The 20,885-nt window shown below is 30.2% G+C and overlaps 1 protein-coding gene across 1 annotated transcript; it reads right to left on the reverse strand.

Annotated features, from left to right (window-relative positions):
- Nucleotides 1-10,327: 10,327 nt before the first annotated feature.
- LOC129228513 (brain tumor protein-like) lies at nt 10,328-12,373 on the reverse strand. The gene has a single exon (XM_054863192.1). The coding sequence runs from the start codon at nt 12,371-12,373 to the stop codon at nt 10,328-10,330; it is 2,046 nt and encodes a 681-aa protein (XP_054719167.1).
- Nucleotides 12,374-20,885: the final 8,512 nt, after the last annotated feature.

Raw genomic sequence — 20,885 nt, forward strand, 5'->3', positions numbered from 1 at the left:
GCATTAAAAAGGCATAAAGATATCTACAGAAATACCTTTCTGTTTTAAACAGTTAGTTTCTTAAAACATTAAGAACATTTTGCAAACATTCTCAATCTTAAAAAATTAAAAATTTGAGTAAGTCGGGCATAATGCTTTAACTAAAATAATCCATTGAATGAATTTATGATTATTCATTAAGAAAATAAAATAATTAGTTACAACTCAAAATATGATAGCTGCTAGCAAAAATAATACTTTATTACAAACAGGGGATGCACATAGGGGAATTAGTTTTATTGGGACAGGTTAATAAAATTTTGTTCTTTGCATATATAATGCTGTTACGTTCTGCATGTTATGACTTATTATTAAGACAAAAGCATGATGTTCTTTGAGATTTGATTAATAAAATATTTTGACAACTGAATTAAAACTATTATATTGCATTTTGAAACTAGAGCAAAAAGTGCTTCTAAGTGAGTAAAGAAAGAAGAATGACATTTGAAATCAGGGGTAGAAATCAAAACATTTAAAAGTTTACTTAAATGTGCATATGTGAAAACAAGAGAAATTACATTATGTGCAAAATTCAAAAAGTAAGCAAGGTAGTCTTTTTGAAGGGAAGGGTTAGAAATTCTTACAGACCAATTTTATATGCCATCAAATACTTTAATAACCATATTTGTTGTATAATTTACCTTATCAGAACAGCATGAAATCTGAACTTTATTACACTTCATATAAGCTTGTTATGAGAAAATTTTAGCATTACATTTTGTGATTACATCATTAAACACAGTGAAATCTTCTTTAAAAATATTGGTAAATTTACAAAGTTTTCAACACGGATGTATTTTCTTATGCAAATATTTTTATAATTCTGAAATAGCTAATAATGAAATTGATTCTCAATTAACTGAAATATTTAGTAGTAATTTACTTTCCATAGATACAATACATAGAATGAACATTATCCATATTAATAATAATTATGTTTAAATTTCACAATAGTACTTAAAAGCAGAGAATCTGGATTCTTAAAACAGATTTTTAGAAATTTCAGTTAGTTAAAATTTAAGTGACCTTATTCATTTTCAAAATTAATTTTAAAAAAATCTGAGATGTGTAAAATCAAAATAATAACAAGTTTTTATTACATTTATAAATTATAATTTATAAGTATTATTTTATCCCAGTATCTTATTTTAAAATGATGCATAAGAGCAAAATGAAAAGAACGAGCATATGTAAATTTGAACACTTGAAATACCATCTAGTCAGTTTGAGCAGGCGTGCCAACCTGGGGGGGGGGGGGGAGATCATGGTGCTGCACCAATGAAATTTTTAGGGGAGACGGTTGTTTTGAGGGGTATTCTTTTTTGGAAGGGGAGGGGGTTTTGCTCTCGGGGGGATTTTGTGGCACTTACGGAGTGTGTTCCCTTGCTCTGGTGGGGGGGGGGGGGATGGGCACCCCTGGTTTGAGCATGCTGTAATGAAGGTGAAAATAAATTCTGTGCATGCATGTGGCACAGCTAAATGCTGTGGCACTAAATGAGCTGCACTGAACACAGCTTAAGATGAACTGAGCAATTTAAATTGATCAACAAGTATTGCAATATCATGCAACTGATAAATAGGGTAATTTAAACCGTAGCAACGATTTTTCCCTCCCAAACCAACATTTACTTTAACCACTAATGAAATTGTTACAACCGGCAAATGGCAACTAAAAAATTTGCCCAGTTTTGCCCTAAACTCCAAGCATATTTGTACCCACCATTGTAGCAAAATTAGGTAATTAAAAAATAATTAAAATTTCAAACCAAAAAAGAAAATAAGTAAAACTTAAATATCTGTTAGAATTAATTTATAATTATTACAGTTCTGCTTTTTATTATTAACTTTTCCACTGAAACAAAAATTCAAAATTTGCAGAAAGGAACTTGTGCTAAGGAACCTGAAACAACCTCTGGTAAATTCAGAAAATATAAAAATCACAAAATGAAACATTTGAATTAAGATATTAAACAATATGTAAATTAAACAAGAAATACCAAGCTGTAGATAATGAATAATCAAATTAATAAAATATCATTATTTTTTTACAGCTTATAAATTATCTCAATTTCATTTTTTTTCTCAATAAATTACTTTCTCAATAGCTATATTTAAATGGCAGATCCGGATTTATAAATTTTGGGCCTGCCTGGAACAAAATCTGCAAGATCTCAGAGGCTTGTAGTTTGTATTTGAAACGTTAATAAGTCTTAGTGCTAGTTTTTTCAAAATTTCTTGAGTCATTGAGCCCCTCTGCACTACGGGGTCTGCAGATCCGATCCTGGACAACGTTTTTATAAAGTTTTTCTTTTTTTTTCTGAATAAACTACTTTTACCATAATTTCAAAGCTTTTGTCTTTAACTTAATTTCTGTACTTCCCAGATTTTCTTCCTGATTTCAAAACACCTCGTTACTATCTCAGAATTTCTCATATGTAATTTGGGAAAACTGCAGAGTGTCACAAATTCAATCCAGAAAATAAATACTAAAACGGGCTTGTCAAGTTATTCGAGTTCAGATACATTTTAAATTTTTCATGGAGGTCTAGAAAAAACCCTCATACTCTACACCAGGGGTCGGCAAGTAATCTTACTTTGGGTCCAGATGCATTAAAAATCGTTTATGAAGGTCTAGAAAACCCCCTAATATTCTACAATAATCATTAAAAACTTAAATCAGTCACACATTTACTTCCTAAATACTGGAAAAGGTGATAAGAGTGGTGCATAAAGATATTTTTGAGGACATAAAAATGTTTTTAAATAATTAATTAGTGTAATTATTTCTTTCAAAACATTTTTGGTGGTCTCGTTTTCAACCTTCCGTGGTTTTGAACCTGGACCACAGTCCCCTAATTGCGGACTGCTGCTCTACACTAACAAAAAATGCTGCTTAAATCAGCCACATCAGTAACAATAACACTTAAATAAGTCATGTAATTACTCAAAATACTAGAAAAGTGACACATGAAGATATTGCTGCCAACTTAATAATTTAAATAATTTATTTGTGTACTTTATACTTTCAAAGGAGGTACAGTTTTTGACTTTCCTGGTTCGGATCTGGACGACAGTTTACCAGTTGCCGATCGCTGCACTAGAGCAAAGAATTGAGATCATAACTTAGGAAAATTCAAAATTTCCTATTCAAAATTAAAATCATTACAAAGTTTCCTATTTTACACTGTAAATAAATAAATAAATGTGTCCTACTCTTGGGACATAATTATAATAAAGAATTTGTAATTTTATTCCATCCACAACATACGGAGTGTATCAGTATTTCTTGTGCCAAGAATCAAGTCCAAGTGGCTTGAAAGAGTTTGAAAGAGAGGTCCTGATCACTAGAAAACATTAATTCATAACCATAATTTAAAGTTCAATGGTATTCATATAGATAAAAAATAGCAAGAGAAATTTGGAGCAAAGGATAGAGATCATTGCTTAGGAAGATCCAAAAACTTACAACACAAAAACTAAAATCATTACAAAACTTTCCAATTTTAAACTATAAAAGAGTTTGATATGTCCAATACCTGGGACATAAGTTTAACAAAGAATTAACACTTTAAATGAATTTACTAGAAAACCAGTTAATTGAGAACCTGATGAAAATAAGAATACCTAGATTTTCAATAAAAAAGTTCTGGAAGCATAATATGCACAGACAATATATACAATCACATTTTATGAAAATAATAATTTACTAGTCATGTATTTAAATTTCAAACTTGGTGAACAATATATTAAGTAAAAAATTGCTCCTTCTATTCAACATGAAGCAATGTATTATTTCCATATTCAAGACTCAAAAATAAACACTATAATGTTCATAAAATATAAAAATGAATCAACAAAACTGAAAAGTTCATAAAACTTAACTCACAAAATATCTAATGAAATTCATAAGCCTTCTAATCTTTTAAACTTTACACAATACAAAATTTATTAAAATTCTATAAGTGGATACTAAGTACATGCTTCCAAAATATTTTATTATTTTTTATCACTTGAAATATTTTCTTTTAGTTTAAGATTTCATCAAATTGCATATAATTGTCTTATAATGGAAACGCCATTACTTGGAATAACAGTTATCAAAATTTTTAGCTTGACTAGCTGCTTTAATATTGCAAAATAACATTAATAGCAATAGAAGAATAAATAAATAAATAAATAAAGAAAAAAAACAAACAGATATCTATAACTCTAACCAATAGTGAATCATCCAAACTCTTTGGATTATATCTCTGCCATAAAATTAAATAAGTTAAAATAATATAAAATATAATGAACATGATTAACACCCCCCCCCCCTCCCATATCAATAAAATAATTTTAATCTCAATACAAATCATAGAAAAAAAATAACAGAAATATCCCTAACAACACTATGCAAAACAAAGAAAACATTAGAAATAATCATGCAGAAAAATACACATTCTGCATTGATAACATTTTCAACAGCATTATTCATATAACTAGTACAAACATTTAGCAAAAACAAGTTCATAAAATGACATATAAAAAATAAATTAAGAAAATCAACATTCACATCATGAAAATGAATAACGAACAAAAATAGAGCATAGAAACATTTACATCAAACATTTCACTTTGCATTAAATATTTTTAAGCAAAGGTTCTTAAGTCGGTATTTTTACATGTATCAAAACATCACCATAAACAACATCTTTGAAATAAATGCAACAGAAGTCTAGATTATCTGGCAGGATAAATGTTTCTTTTATCTAAAAATGGTCCACATTAGTTTCTGATTGCTTAAGAGAGCAGAAGGTTACACCACAAAGCCTGAGTAATGTAGAAAATTAAGCTCTTTAAACATTTACATTTTAGATGAATAAACTTAAAGTCAACAGCAAACATAATAAAATAAGGCCAGAATAATTTTACAATGCAACCAAATACACCAATCACTTGGGTTATTATGATATTAAAGAGGAAAACCATTTTGAATCTCATATGAAATATCTAAACATGTTATCTGTTTCATATCCTAATGACCTAACAGCTATTAAGTGTATAGAAAAGGCATCACTCATTAAGTTCCACAATATTGTGTTTTCTCTTAATTTGATAAAATTATGTAAAAATCGATTGAAACAAATTTTGCTTTTCTATATGACATAGAGACTGATAACCTGTATAAAATCTGAGTGAGGAAGAAATTTTAGGCACCAAACAAGTTATTACTCACATTTTATACGAAAATTCAGTGTCACACGGTTTCTGAAAGATAATTGTTCTGAAAGAACCAGGGGTGCCCACCAGGGCAAAAGGGGTCATGGCACAGACTGTGCCATTGAAATTTTTAAGGGGTTGTTTTGAGGGGTATTTTTCTCTTTTTAGGGGGTTCTTGCTTTTTTTTTGTCGAGGGGGGGGGGCACCCACTAAAGAACTAGTCTTTTATAGCCACCTGGGATTTGTTGGACCTTAGACATAGCTTCATTTTTATTTTACTACATATCATATGTAAATGAAAATAATAATCTTGAATTACTTAAAAGTTGATCAGCCTTGTTAGTTCAAAACAGTAAATAGAAAAGGACATCTTTTATCTATAGGCTCTTAAATTTCTGGCAACATAATTAAGCTTTAAACTTATGAAATAAAATGTTTCTTTGTAAGATTGAAATATCAATCAATCTTGCTGTATTTTAAAAGCTTAATTAACTGCTGTTGATAGCATCAATAATCACAAGGAATTCAACATTTAATTTATAGGGGTCGATCTAAGTTTTCATTTTTAAAGTCCGCATTCTCTGTGATAAAAAGAACTATTTTTTTGGAAACTTTTCTCTTGTATAGTTGAAAAAAATCCTGTCATATCCTATACAGCATGTCAAGTTGTCACAAATCTAATCTGAAACCCCTTTGACGTATAGGACTTCACTGGGAATTACTTGAAAGCTGCAAGTTTTATTACTGATGTTCTGCTTTCAGATAAATTGATTAAGTTTAAAAGTAATGAAAGAACCATTTATAAAAAATTTTTTGTGAAAGATCTCATTTTTAAGATATGGAATTTTGTGAAATGGCTGCTTCAGGGACACAGAATTTCGTGAAGGGGGCCACAAAAGCTTACCCAATTTGTGTCTGAATCAAACCGATTTACTGTTGATATTATTGAGCTCTAAGCATGATACTTTAATGCTACAATTAATGATAAAATTTTACTTGGCAATCGGATGAATTTTTAAGAACCCATTATATTTTACTAGGATCTAAAATACATAACAGTTAAGTGAGGACTGAGCCTTACTAAATTAATTCCTTATTCTTTTAGCTAGGGTAAAGTTTCAGTTAAAAATTTTAAATGAGCTAATAATTCAAGGCATTAATTTTATAACATCAGCCCTGTGTTGGGGAAGCGTTTTTCAAGCTGTTTCTGTGTTTAGAGAGAAAAAAAAGACAACTAATGCATCAACTATTTTTGAAGCCTTATTAATGTAGATATCTTTTAAACAATCAAAAACAATTCCAAATAAAAATGAAATGAAGAAAACTTAAATTTCCTATAATCTTACGAAAAGGGTACAGATAAATTTTGTTCCAATTTTTGTTCTTAAATTTTATAAAAACTTTTCATCTAAGCATGTAAAATTATTTTGAAATTTAAATTCATTAAAAATATTTTTCCCATCTACTTTAACTATCAATTTGTCATGAAATTTTACTAAAAATAAAGAAAAAAAAATACTAATGATTTAAATTTTATCCAATTACAAATAGGATATAGTCACAAAATTTATGGCTGCAAAATGTATAATTGATTAAACTTGATGAGATGCAATATATAAAAAATTGAAGTGTTCAAAATGCTACATTACTTCTTTTTTTTTTAAACTTTTCAGAATACCTAATATAAACTGATCAAAAAAGGAAAAGTGGATATTAAAATAAGTTAAACTGAATACAAAATTATTTTAATCCAATTTGATAAGCGAAAAACAAGCAGCCTATGAAATATTAGAAGGAAGTCGACATATAGTTTTCAAAATGATTTACTTAATAAGACACTTATCTTATCATACTATACATGAATCAAAGAATGTCAAATAAAATTAAGTACTACTTTATTCAATTAGAAAGCTTTGAAATTGTCTGAACTCAATGATTAAAAGTGTAGGTATTCAAACACTTTTACTATTTGAAAAATGATTTGTTCTTGCGTTTTAAAAACAAAGGGAAAAAAAGTCATTGATTACATTCAGGTATAATCACAAGACATTTACTAAACTGCACACTTCTAACATGTACGTAACAGGTTTCTTGGAACATATAATAAATTTGTTTACTGTGACATATAAAATTCGGATTATATAATACAAGCAATCAGTATGAAGAAATAGCAAACTTTTCAGTTACAACTTCACAACTGAAAATTAAACAAATGCAATGTGCTGCTGCTTATAAAGAGTCACCTATCTAGTTGATGTAAGAACATGAATGATACGAAATAGCTCTGAAGCCAGGCCAACAATGTTGACATAGACAGTAGTAAAAAATATACGTATACAACTTTGTATTCAAAATATTTAACAATCACTGTTTATCATATAAAGAGTTCAACAAGTTAAGTAGAGTTGAAACATATCATGAACAGTATAGAGCAGAAAATAGGTTGTTAAACAGTATAACAACAAAACTTAACCCGTATACAATTCAATTAAGCTTTAAATAATAAGAATTAAGAAATTCTATTATAACTAAAAATTATAATGGTGAGCTTAAGGACTTCTTTATGACCACAGATTAATGCTTTATCACGTTTTATGTATATCACATTTGAGTCTAGAAAATCAGATTGTGAGACGAAGTAATAACCACCATTAATATAATACTGCAATTCAGAAAATATGAATACAATTGATATTGGGTGAGTTGTTTAATTTCATAAAATTAAAATATGACTAGGCTTTCAGAGAACTTTTTGAAAGCTTTTGGAAGAAAATTAATAACAAGAATTGCACTGAATTCAAACAAACACATATTGTTTGCGTTTAATAACATCACTTGTAATGTTTTTTCTAAACCTAAGGCCAAACCTATTGCTTTGTTAGGAATCTGATATGTTTATAAAACAACAGTTCAGTTAACTTAAAACTAAACTTCTTGTTCGGTAGGATAAAACTATTTGATTTAGGTTTGACTAAACTTCGGTAAAATTACAGTTTAGACAATGTAATTTGTTACAAGCACTAAGTTTGATCTCTTTGCCAGCAAAAAGATATTCTATTTAGAACATTGGCCAAAAACGGGTAAAAGTTAAAAAAGACTGCTTAAAACCAGAAAAGGCACAACATTTAAGTTTTAATAAATAATTTAATGTGAAGAAGATATTCCATCAGCATAGATTTTAATCTCTAATCCATTTCAAGCAAAACATATTTTTTTCAATTAAAAAATAATGAAATATGACGACCAATCCATGGAGCAAGCAGAACATAGTAAGTTCAGCTGCAGCATATTGAAATCATCTTATTGAAATTGTTTATTTCTGAATAACGAAAATATAACTAAGTTGCTTAGTTAATGCTTTAAAACAAATTGTATTTAAAAATTATTCTGTACTTACACGTAAGCACATCGATGTATTCCGAAAATGATTAACTATCTTTATGAGGCAAAATAAATTTATTAAAAAATTATCTATAACACCAAAATAACATAAGCCACAGGTTGAAAGATGGGTATTAATAAAGTTCTATTTTAATAACATTTTGATGAGGATGATTGTAAAAGGATCTTTCTTTTTCTGAAGGGTGCTGCATAGGATTTAAAGGGGGACGAATGCACCACCCCAGACCCCCCTCCCCGACTTGTCTCGGACAACAATAGGTCATCAATAATAACTAAATGAACCTTCTTCAATTTTACATTTTTCAGATGTCTACCTATTACAAATATGGTCTGTCCCCCCAAATGTTAAAAAATTATGAATTAAAATTATACATTTTGAGAACTTTCTTCTATTTCTTTTAGAAGAAAATAAGACTTTTGAGAGAGTAGAGTCTATGCTGTGCTCATTAGCTTCTGTTATTATATTTTTTGTAGGTTCAATTATCTTGATTTTTTGTATTGCATAAGTAACAAGTTTTATAATTATGACAATTTCAGTCACCAAACTATTCACAACCTGAAATGATTGGAAATCTTTTTCCCACTAATTATTTTCTAAATCAGTTATTAGAAAACAAAGTCTATAAAGCATTACACGGTTATAATATCAGTTTTGCTACTTTGGAAAAAACCTAATTTTGCCAGTACAGTTTGGTTTTACCACTTTTTCCACTTATGGTAATGATGTTTCAGTTCTTACTACTCTTCTTTTTCCAAAAAAAAAAAGAGAAGAGAATATTGCATTTTTAGCATTGCTAAAGTTAGATATTCTTAATGAAAGTTATTTGATTTGTTTTTGGTCTAAGTTGTACACTTAAAACAAATTTTCACATAGAGCAAACAAATCCTTAAATATCAGTAAACATTATGTATTAATAATCATTTTTAATAAAGAACAACTAACAATAAATGAAAATAAAATAAAAATGCAAGTGATAAACCCAGCAACACATCTCTAGGAAAGTAAAATGTAACACACAAGTATCTTGTTGGTACTTCATAAAAAAATTGAGACTAACATCAAAACTGAAATAAACTAAATAAATACTGAACTCAAAGCTTAAAATTTCAAATATCAATAAAAATTTTAAAACAACAAAGATAATATATCAACAACCTTTATGCACTTCTTCAAAGCACATTAATTACAAGACTTCAACACATTTTTTTCTAAAATCAAGTTTTCAATTGTAAAGACTAAAAAATCTATAAAATCAAACATTTTCTTTAAAATTCAAAAACAAGTAAAAATTAACAATAAAATGTAAAGTAATATTTTAGACAGTTCATACTTGATATACAATAACATAAATAAAATTCTAGAACACTTCTTATCAGCTATTAGATTTACGATCATGGTATTAAAAATGGTATACATTCTTTTGTATATAAAACTACCAAAATTTCCTTCACATAGAAAAAAATAGCATAAAATGATTTGTAAGATCATTTAGAAAGTACTTTACAGATATCCTTAACTATGGAAAAGTAGGAAGACCTCACTTCAAAATGCTTGAAATATTTCATTAAAAAAGTTTAAAAACATTTCATAAAATAAAATAGTAAGACAATTTAAAAACGTATGGACAAATTTTGAAAAATATTTGAAATTATGGTAAAAAAAATAAATAAAAGAGATCATGTGCTAAGCATTGTAACGATATAAATAGAGTCGAAAATCTTTGCTCGCTAGGACAACAGAATCTGGATCTAACACTGTTGTATCGAAACATTGAACATGTTTGGCTTTGCTTTCAAGACCTTTTATTAGTTGGCCATCTTGAGTAAATATGGTGACATTAAAACTTGAGTGATTGTCAGCAATTAATATCTCACCATTTTTGTTGATTGAGACACCAATGGGGTAGTTAGTGAGGCCTTCACACCCAATCTGCCTCAAATAAGCACCATCATAATTAAATACCTTCACACAGTGGCCCCTATTGTCGCTAATAAAAATTTCTTGCTTATCATTGACAGCAACACCATTAGGAAATTCTACGTACTTGGAGCATCCGAATTTTTTCAAAACATTTCCCATCAAATCAAAAATCACAACCTTCATGACTTTGCATTCAACAACAATTATTCTTCCTTCATTATCAACCGTAACGCCACGTGGATGCTGAAGAACATCAGAGCCAAATTTTCTCACAAATTGCCCATACTGATTATATACTTGTACTTGATGAGTTGGATTACGTTCTGTGACAACAATATCATCACAGTTGGGCAACACTGCTACTCGATTTGGAAAGTAAAACTGCCCATCACTTTTACCAACTTCTCCAAATTTGAATTTAAATTTCCCATCAGCATCAAAAATCTGAATTCTGTGATTATTTGTGTCGGCAACTATGATTTCACTTTTCGAGTTCACTGCGACGCCACTTGGTTCAGCAAATTGACCTTCCAATATACCAAATTCTCCAAATTTATTGTAATATGTCATTTTTTCACGTTTAAAATACTTATGAAGAGGTGGGAGCAAGTTATTCTTCAGAGGTTCATTCGAGGGCAAGATTGGTGCATGAAATGTAGAAACAGATCCGTTTAGAAATGTTTCGGAATCTGTCTTCTTCTTGAAAGGACTCTTAGTATCAAAAAACCCCATGTTACTTGTGACATCACAAATGCTTGACAAATTTGACTCCAACTTTGGTCCAATAACATCCATTTTAATGTCATGAACCCCAGTAGAAAGCTTGCCTACAAGTGAATTTTCTTGTTTGTGGTGAATAAATCCAAATGTATCTTGAACACCAACTTTAATAGCCTGATAGTTTGATAAAAACTCTAAGCTGAATAACTGGGCAGTTAATTTTTGGGCTTGTTCAATAACATTGTTAAAATATAAGTTCTCGATTACTGATGTCACATTCGAGTAATCTGAGAAAAGAGACGAATCCATAAGTGTGGATGAGTGTAGAGAATCTCGTAAAACATCACTGATCTGGTTACTAACGGATTCCAATGGACCCAACTTTTGAAGATAGATATCTTCAAGCTCTTTGAGTAATTGCTGTTTGCGATTTTCTATTACACTGTAGAAAAAATTGGAAGCTTTATTTATATCAAATTGAGCTTTGTTGTACTGCTCTTGTAAATGTGCACGTCGCTCTGCTATTAACTTTGATGCAGCCTTCAACTCTGTGCTCTTAACCTCAATTTTCTTAACGATTTCTTGCTTTATTTTCAAATTTAAATCAGTCTCCACAAATTCATAATCATGTAATTCTTTTGGATGATCCTTCAAAGCACATTCCTCACAGATCAATGTACCGCATGTCTGGCAGAAATATCGCAAATTTTCATCCTTGTGAAGGCAACAAGTAAGCTGGGTATTTGGCAAAGAAAGGCTTTCCTTTTTCAGGTGATCACTAAGTATAGACACATTGTGACCTTCATATTGCTTGATGAACTGGTGTTCAATGCAACAAACATGACATAAATCAATTCCGCATGTGAAACAATATGCTACAAGATCTCTATCTTTTTCCTGACAGCAAAGTTGTTTCACTGGGGATACTTTGCTTGGCCAGCTTGATTCGGAGGGCAGCTTACATTTAGTACAAAAAATGCTATCACTGCCATTCAGATGCTCTTGGCAATTGCTGCAATTGACGCTTGAAATATCTTGGTTCCTTTGATTCCCAAAAGACCAGGGACAGTGGAAATCAACAGAAGCCATCGGTCATATGAATAATAAAACTGCAAAAAAGGATTATTTAACATAAAATCAGTATGATTATATAAAACAATAGCCAGTTTGAAACACCCATACCTGTCATTTCAACTTTTTCCAAGGGGGATCAAAGGGTATACAAGTTCAATGAAATTGAGTGTTCGCTTAATATTTTTTTTAGGAGGGAGCTGCACCCTGACCCCTTTGAAATTTAAAAAAAAAATTCAACACCACAAAACCAATTTTTTTTTCTTCAAAAGGTAAAGATTCACACAAGCCTGACCTAGGTAATATAGACAAGCATGTGTCCACAGAAAATTTGGTAAGTTTGCAGACAATTTTGATCTTCTCTCTTTATAGTAAATAAAGGTAAAGTTTTAAAGAAATTCTGGAAGGAAGTCTGTGGCGGACGTGCATCCAGGAGATCCCATAGCACCTACAGCCTTGAAATTTTGTACAAAATTACTTCGAGCCCCGGGAGTGTGCACCTGGGGTTTTATTTTTTTTAATTTGAATTAGTTTTTTTGTAATAAATTTTTTAAGCTCAAATTTTGCATAAATTGCCGATTATTTCCTGTTAAAGGAGTGAAAAATTACTTGCACATATTGATATTATATATCGTTGAAAAGGGTAGAATTTTCCGTGTTCTATGCAATTTGTTTCAATGTCCAACTTAAATACGGCTCGAGTTATTTGGATTTCTAGCTCAAAGTTTTTTTGGCTTAGCTAAAATTTAGGCACTACTTTCTTCATTAAATCTATCAGTAAAAAGCGAAGGAATTGTCCCACAGTTTTCTTTTTGACAACACTGAAAAGAATTTTTTTTTTAACTTCAGATCTAACTCGACCTATGGTAGAAAAACTTCCAAGGAAAAAAGCTGCAAGTGGTTAAAATTCAAGTTAGAATAATCGCATCTCCATTAAAAATATTCACGTTTTATTTGGCATTGCCATAGTTACGTACGTCTTTTTGATTTGCATGTTTCTTCTTATTCAGAAACTTTAAGGGTTTTGATTTTAACGAAAAATCTTAGGCTGAACTCAATTCAAGCTGAGCTAAAGAGCTCAGCTAAAGAGCAAAATATATTACTAGAGACCACTAATATGAAAACGACTTTTCAAACGTACAAAACTGCAGTTTTGCAATGCTCAAGAGCCCCTTAGTGCTTATGGCCCTGCAAGTTGGTACAAGTTATCCAAAAGCATCCTGTTTTTTTTTTTTTTTTTTTTTTGTTTGGGAGAAACACTACAATTTATATATAAAAAAAAACACCAACCCTCCTTACTTATATGAAAATACATGAATTTCTGAAAGTCAGGGGGTAGGGCAATGTCCTTATCAAGGTCTCCTTGAATGACAGGTCTGAGCAAACAACACAATGTTAAGAAAAAGTGAAACTATTAACAGTAGAACCTTGTTCATCCAGGTCTATGGATAATGCACATGACATCTTAGTCTTTTGAAACACTTTATATTATTAACATAAATATTAATTTGAAATATGATAGGAAGAACATGAGTACAACTTTTTATTTTGATTGAATGAAAAGCTTATGCATATAGATTGCACAACCGACTATGGTACAAACCTGAACCGATAATGGTAAGCGCTGCCTGGTGGTATTTCTTTTAAATGCCACACCTGACTGAAATGGAAAACAGTATGCCAATCTATCCTAAGAAATGATGCATAAAATTACTCATAGGAAAGCTGGGGCTCATTACCAATGTCTAGACTATTTCAATATTTTTTAATTTATGACCATCAAATAACTAATCCTCCGTTCCATAAATCTTGTAATGAAATCATTTGGTACCGTTATATTGAACACATATTACTTCAGAAAGTTATTTCAGCAATGCTGAGCAATTTTCATAAGTCTACAACTTTTAAAATGGTTTTCACTAAGATTGGAACAATAAATTGAATTCCCACCCGAAAGTAAGTTCTTATTGTTCATAATTATTAGTAGTTTATTTTTTGTCATGTAAAGAAAAAAATTTTGACAGCACTTTTCAGACCAAGAACCTGGGGTACATTGATCCACTTTTAGGAGACTACAAAAGTGAAAACTTTTTGAAGAATTAGAAGAAAAAAATAATAACAGAAATAGTGAAATTGATGTTAAAGATCCAAATTATGGCAAATCTTGCAGAATTTTGATTTAGGGGTGAATAGTGACAAAAAGTGCATACTCATACAGTAGTGGAAAATTTGCAACTAAAAATGAAATAGCACATTTAAAAGAATAGTGTATATTCACAACTTAAAAAATAGATGAATTACTGCATTATGAAATTCATTTTGTGTAAATGTAAAAGGAAAGAAATTGTTCCTTTTTCCAACAAATGTTGATGATGCAACTTGCATAAAAATGACATACCAGAGAACCTTGATTATCCAAACCTCAATTAACAAAAACTCTCCATTAACCCAAATTGGTTTCTTTTCCACTCTCAATAAAAATACATTTTTTATCTCTCCACCCCCACACACATTCCTTTCATATGCAAGCCATCCTTTCCAAACTATGGGTGCTAATAAATATTTTGGAATCTTCTTTTTTAGAATTCCTTCTTTAAAGCTCAATTCTCCGTATGAGAGTACTCTTCCCCACTTTCAAACGTCCCTGCTCTAAACAAAAAAACAGACCTATTTCCATTCAAACCATTACAAATTTTTGTTTCAGAAATTAATTTATTTTCAATTCTTAGTTTTATTTATTTAACAGTTAAAATAGTCACAATATCAGTTCAATGACGATGCTACAAAATAAATTGATAAATAAAAAACAGATGATTATTGATGAATTCTCGATTATTCGAAGTAGGTTCGGTCCCAATTACTTTGGATAATCGAGGTTCTACTGTATGTCTTATTTTTGGGAGAACCCAGTGTTGGCTCAGAAAGTAGCAGACTTTTATATTCAGATATGACTTGATACATATTTTGCTGCTCATAAATTATTGAATAATTAATTGTTCATTTGATCTTTAAAAAAGAATTCTGTACAAATGATTACTTAATTGCTATTTTTAATTTAAGAAATTTTATCAGTTCAAATTAATTTAATATGCTTATTGGTCTTTGAACTTGATGTCTTTCATTCCAAACACAGAGTTTCAAAAAGGCAGCTTCTTAAAAAAGAAGTCAAATCAGCAAGTTTTTATTGAAAAAGACCGATTTTTTTTTGTGGTCTTTTTAATTAAATACTTTCGACTATTTATCCTAATGACCGATATATGTTTTAACAGTGGCGGCTCGTGGGAGGGGCCGGAGGGTGCCTGGGCCCCCTTACTATTTTCAGACAATAATTTATATTTTATTTATTTTCCCCTTTTTTTGTGTATGTACATGCTTGAAATTAAAAAAAAATATGGATTGTAGTCTTTTCCTGCACATAATCCTCAGATTATCTGTTAAAAAAGTGTAAAATTAATGAGGATTATACGCTGCCGCAGATTACCTGTTCTTTTTTCTCCCTCAACAGCAACGCAACGAATCTCAATATTTACAGCAGGATTCGCAGAGATCGTTACCCTTCCTGTATGCTGTTTATTTTACATAGCTTGAATGTTCAGGCTATGAAAAATTAAACAACAAACAGTAACTGAAGAAGCCTTCATTTGCACAAGGTTATACCGTTTGCTCCTTTCTTGACTCTTTGTTTTTAAGTAATTAGCATACTATAGATAATTTCGAGTTTAAAATAAATTTAATTTTATCTATTTTCCAAACATTTACACACAAATAATTATTTAAAAAAATTTTAAATATTAAAAAAATACTTTAAAAAAATGTTTTTTCTTTTCAAAAACCAGGAAAGGGGGGGGGGGGAGAGGGCGAAAGCACCCATAATCTGGCCCCATCACTTTTTCAAGTCACGAGCCACCACTGCATTTTAATAAGAAAACCAATGTCAATTTAAGTAATAAATCAATACCTTGCTGAAAATAAAATAATACAAGAAATATAACACAAAAGCTGCAAACCATTTCAAACATATGTGACAAAATCTTAACGCTATTCCTGGATAGTCTACCAACTAAGCAGAGATGTTAAGCATTGAAAAAGGTTTCCTGGTAACCTTAAAACACATGTTACACAATAATTTGCTGTTTTTCATGCCTTGTTATTGTTGTTTTTATCAATCTTGGAGTGTACTTGTAAAATAGAACTAAATTCTGCATTCAGTAGAAATTATAATTTAGATTTCTGCTGCTATTGATGAGTACCATAATATATTATGAAAGTTATGTGATAAAAGTCAACAATGTGGTAAAACTTCCATTTCTCATTTAAAATTTCAAGTCTTGTCTAAACACTTAAAAAAATATGTTAGTGACAATATTGACGAATATTTATCTCTAAAATTGAAACAGTTGTTTGCTTAATGCAGTCCAGGGCCCACTTTGAAGGTTTTGTTCAGAAGTTCATCCAAAAAAGTATTTAAGTGGAATATTTTTAAAACAACTTTGAGACAATAAGAAATATTCAATGATGGTTATGGTAGAAAGTCAATTTGCTCATTTAATCTTTTACGAAGATGAACAATGAAAAGTAGAAAAGCGGACCAATGTGCCCCGAGTCCTGTTAAAGTTTTTAATGTGTTATAAACTATGCTCTACAATTTTGCCACAAAACATGTTTTTTTTATGATAATAAAAAGTAAATATATGATAATAAAAAGTAAGCATCTGAGGATGTTTGTTCATTCGCCAGATTTTGATTGGTTTTGGTCCGAATGAGCTTGTACGAGGTTGTATTGCACTTGGGTAATCAGCTTGAAAGCTTTCATTAAGTCAATCTTTTAAAATTTTGGTTGGAATAAAATTTTTATCATTATGGGAAAATTTAAAAAAAAGAAAAAATAAATAACAATAAAATAAATAAATAAAAATAATAATAAAAAAAAGAAGAATTTTACGTTGAGTAGCAGACCTATATAACTTTTTGCATGAAAAAATACATCGCAATGAACTAGTTGAAAACATTTTTGAAAAAAAAAATCTGTATTTGCATGTTTAAACAATAACCTTACCATTAAATGGCAAATTTATAAAAAGGATTTTTTATTTTACCATTGTAAATAATTCTAAAAAAGGTAAATACAATTGCTCATCACAAGTTTAAAGTTTTTTAAATTTATAACCTCATCTTTAAATAATTATTTATATTTCAAGATTTTTTAAAGTTTAATGACCTATCCGAAGTCCAATGCTTGAAATGACTAGTACTCTTAATTTTCCGTTAATTTGATAAAATCGATTAGAAACTGACATGACAATGCAACAAGACTTAAAATAGGTGAAAACAATTTCGTTTGTCAGGAGCATTGCACTATTAGAAGAGTCAACTTACTTGACAGTGTAAAAACAAACAAAGGAAACGCGCAGCGTCTAGAATTACTGAAACCGCGCAGTATACTATTTACGTCACACAAAACAACTCGGAAGTTCTATACTCGTAACTAACAAAACTGCAACACTTAATTTTTAATTTTGTAGAAAATTCAGGTTTTTCGAAAAGTTCCGATGACTCATCAACTAAATAATGCGTCATTGTTCGACTTGAGAGCAATCACCCCGGAGACAAAGAACTTGGTCAATGATTCGCGCTGATGAATATGTATAATGGACATAGTCCCTAAAACACATATCAAATCAATCTTAGCTCATTTCTTACACGCAATTGTGAGAATCTATTGACAAAAATTAAAACTAAGACAAATAGATAGAAATAATTAAAGGGTTGGTTCTTTAAAAGAAACTGATAAAAATAGTTACAGTCAAATGCTTACCTCTGACGTACAATATAAATAAAATGCGTTTATTCAGACTTTTCCAACGAAGTTTTTCATTTTTCAAGAGCGAACAATTGTCTTTTAGTTAAGAAAAGCAATTGACAGTTGACAACTGAGAATGATAACGTCTTATTGGCTCATCTTTGGTCTCTTTCATGTACGCAGTAAGCAAGACAACATTGCCAGTTTAGTCTACTCAATACGAAGAGTAAATATTTTTATGGAAATAATGCAAATTAAACATCAAAGGTGAAAAGTCATTATGATAAACTATATTCCTTACAGTTTCTTTTTGTTGATTGAGAAGCAGAGTGGTAAATTCACGTAAAATGCCTTAAAGGAAGTGTCTGCTACTCCTCGATTTTTCTAGCAACCTTTGTAGTAACTTGGCGTGATTTCAGACGTCCTCGATATTTGGCGATCACGTTCGCGTTCGCGTTGTTTATTCCAGCGAGAAACAACTGCGCCTCGTGCTTTTTCGGCATACTTTCCTATATGGATAGTATTTTAATGATCTAATTATTGTAATTATAGAGGAATGACTATTGAAGTAGGGGCGAAGTTTTCCTCATTTGAAAGCTTACAAAACAAATTACGGAAGAAGAGAATTTTGTGCATTTTGATGTGCAAGATTCTGCTAAATTGACGAGTGATGTTCATATTCGATACGTTAAAAACATGGAAATGTCGCAATTGGTGTATTACAAAGTAAAATACACCAATGTTTTTGGCAGACGAGAGTGCCAAAAAAAAAGGAAAGAAAACAAAAATGAAAGGAAATCTATAAGTGAGTATAAGTTTTGTGTGTTGACCAGTACACCGAACTTACATATAAGAAATATAATCTAATTTTCTTACAAGTTGCTTCCTCTTTAAAAAATAATACTACGTTGCATGTATTAGCTGTTTTATAAGGTTATAAATAAATACACTGCTCAAAATGTTGCAATTCATTAATGACTGTTAAGTTTGCCGATGATTGGTTTTATGAACGTATTTAGTCACCAAAGAAGATATCTATTGTTTTTGAGACCTCGATTTGGTGTATTTTTAATCAACATTAATGTAGCTTTCTGTTTGATAATACATTTATTGCATTGACTGACATTTTTTATACTAAGAACTCCTACAGCTCAACAGGCAATTAAAATAGCAATAGGTAATTATTTTATACTTAATGCCAAATTGCTTCATGTAATATCTTTTCAATAGTGTTTTACAGCTCTTTTACTATGTGTTATTATTGTTGCACTCTAATGTTTGTATTATATTCCTGGCTTCTTTTTTCTTTTCATGGCAATGCATTACTGGGCCAGTTTTTGTGAGGCTACTTTTATCTAAATATGGACAGCATCTTGTCGAGTAGATGTAAATAACAGCTAAATCGTTAGTGATTTTGACCTGGAGTTTATGGCAACTATGAAGTTAGGCGACTGCAATGGTTTGATGTACATGAACGAACGAAAAGTACCCAAGGATAATTTGGTAAGGCAAATTTTAATAATTAAGTTTAATTTATGTTTCACAAAAGAACTAGATAAGTGCCCAAAAAAACAGTATTGAAAACTTCAATTCTTAAAGAATCAAAATATTTATTTAAAAATTGATGCACCTATTTAATCTATTACAAAATTGTTTCGCTCGACCTTGCATGTCGATAATATGATTTGATGCGGGTAAAATGTTACAATGTATTTAATATTTCGCTATTGAGGTGTAAATGATGTTTGATGCACTTTTGAATCCATTGGGAGACCTGGAATCCTATTTTCTCAAGTATTAACCTTGAAGTGGTTACTGCTGAAGCACTGATCACAACTGGTGTATTTATCTTATATGTGTCTGTGAGCACTCCAGGTTAAAATGCATTGTGTGCAAAGCATTTCCCCGCTTGACATTTGGTATTCTTGATTTTTTTCTATGCACAGAAGGCAGAAATTCATATTAATTTATTATAATTGTTCTCCTTTTGGATGCTATTCTATATTGTTCATTTGAGTAAGTAGAAACGTGGTGTAATAGACAACAGAAATATAATAATTTGTTTATGAAAACTGAAAACTCATGCATTACGTACTATTCCATTGTGATGCATTGTAAAATTGTTGCATTTAAGATTTAAATTAAGTTGTTTTTTCCCCCCATAGTTAAAGAAGTATTTTGGGTGTGCAGCTTCAGAAACTGAATTCCTTACTGAATGGTACATGGTAGAGAGACTTGGCTTCATTTACTGTCAGTCATTTCCTCTGCTTGTACTTTTCAGTTTAGCCTGAACCTAAAGAGTAACAACTGAATCAACAGAAGTATGGATCTGTATGATGTTTCAAGGGTTTTCATCTGTAAGAGGTAATCAAGTAGAAAATCATACAACTTTAGTTGTATGTAGTATTTTTAAAGTAGATAAAGTAGTATTTTTACTTATTATCTTAGTAATATTTTTAAAAGTTGATAAATGACACAAGCCTACATGAACTTTTTCCCATGTATTCTAACTTGTGATTGTTTATTGATTTGTGTTCGAAAAAAGTTAAGCAGAGTAAGCTATTAAAAACAGCTTGTTAACCTATTAAAACTATTAAATAAATGATTTAATTAGAAATAGATGAGAAATATAATACAGTTGACTCTAACGACTTTCAGGGGACCACAAAAAAATCGTACTTAAATAGAATGCTTCTAAAACTGCAGTGGAGTATCTGGGACTATCAAAAG

Source organism: Uloborus diversus, chromosome 8 (genome assembly GCF_026930045.1).
Source record: "Uloborus diversus isolate 005 chromosome 8, Udiv.v.3.1, whole genome shotgun sequence".
NCBI classification, from domain to species: Eukaryota; Metazoa; Arthropoda; class Arachnida; order Araneae; family Uloboridae; genus Uloborus; species Uloborus diversus.

What these genes read in the sequence shown, in the direction of transcription:
- LOC129228513 (XM_054863192.1), bottom strand. Translation starts at nt 12,373, where the DNA reads ATGGCTTCTGTTGATTTCCACTGTCCCTGGTCTTTTGGGAATCAAAGG.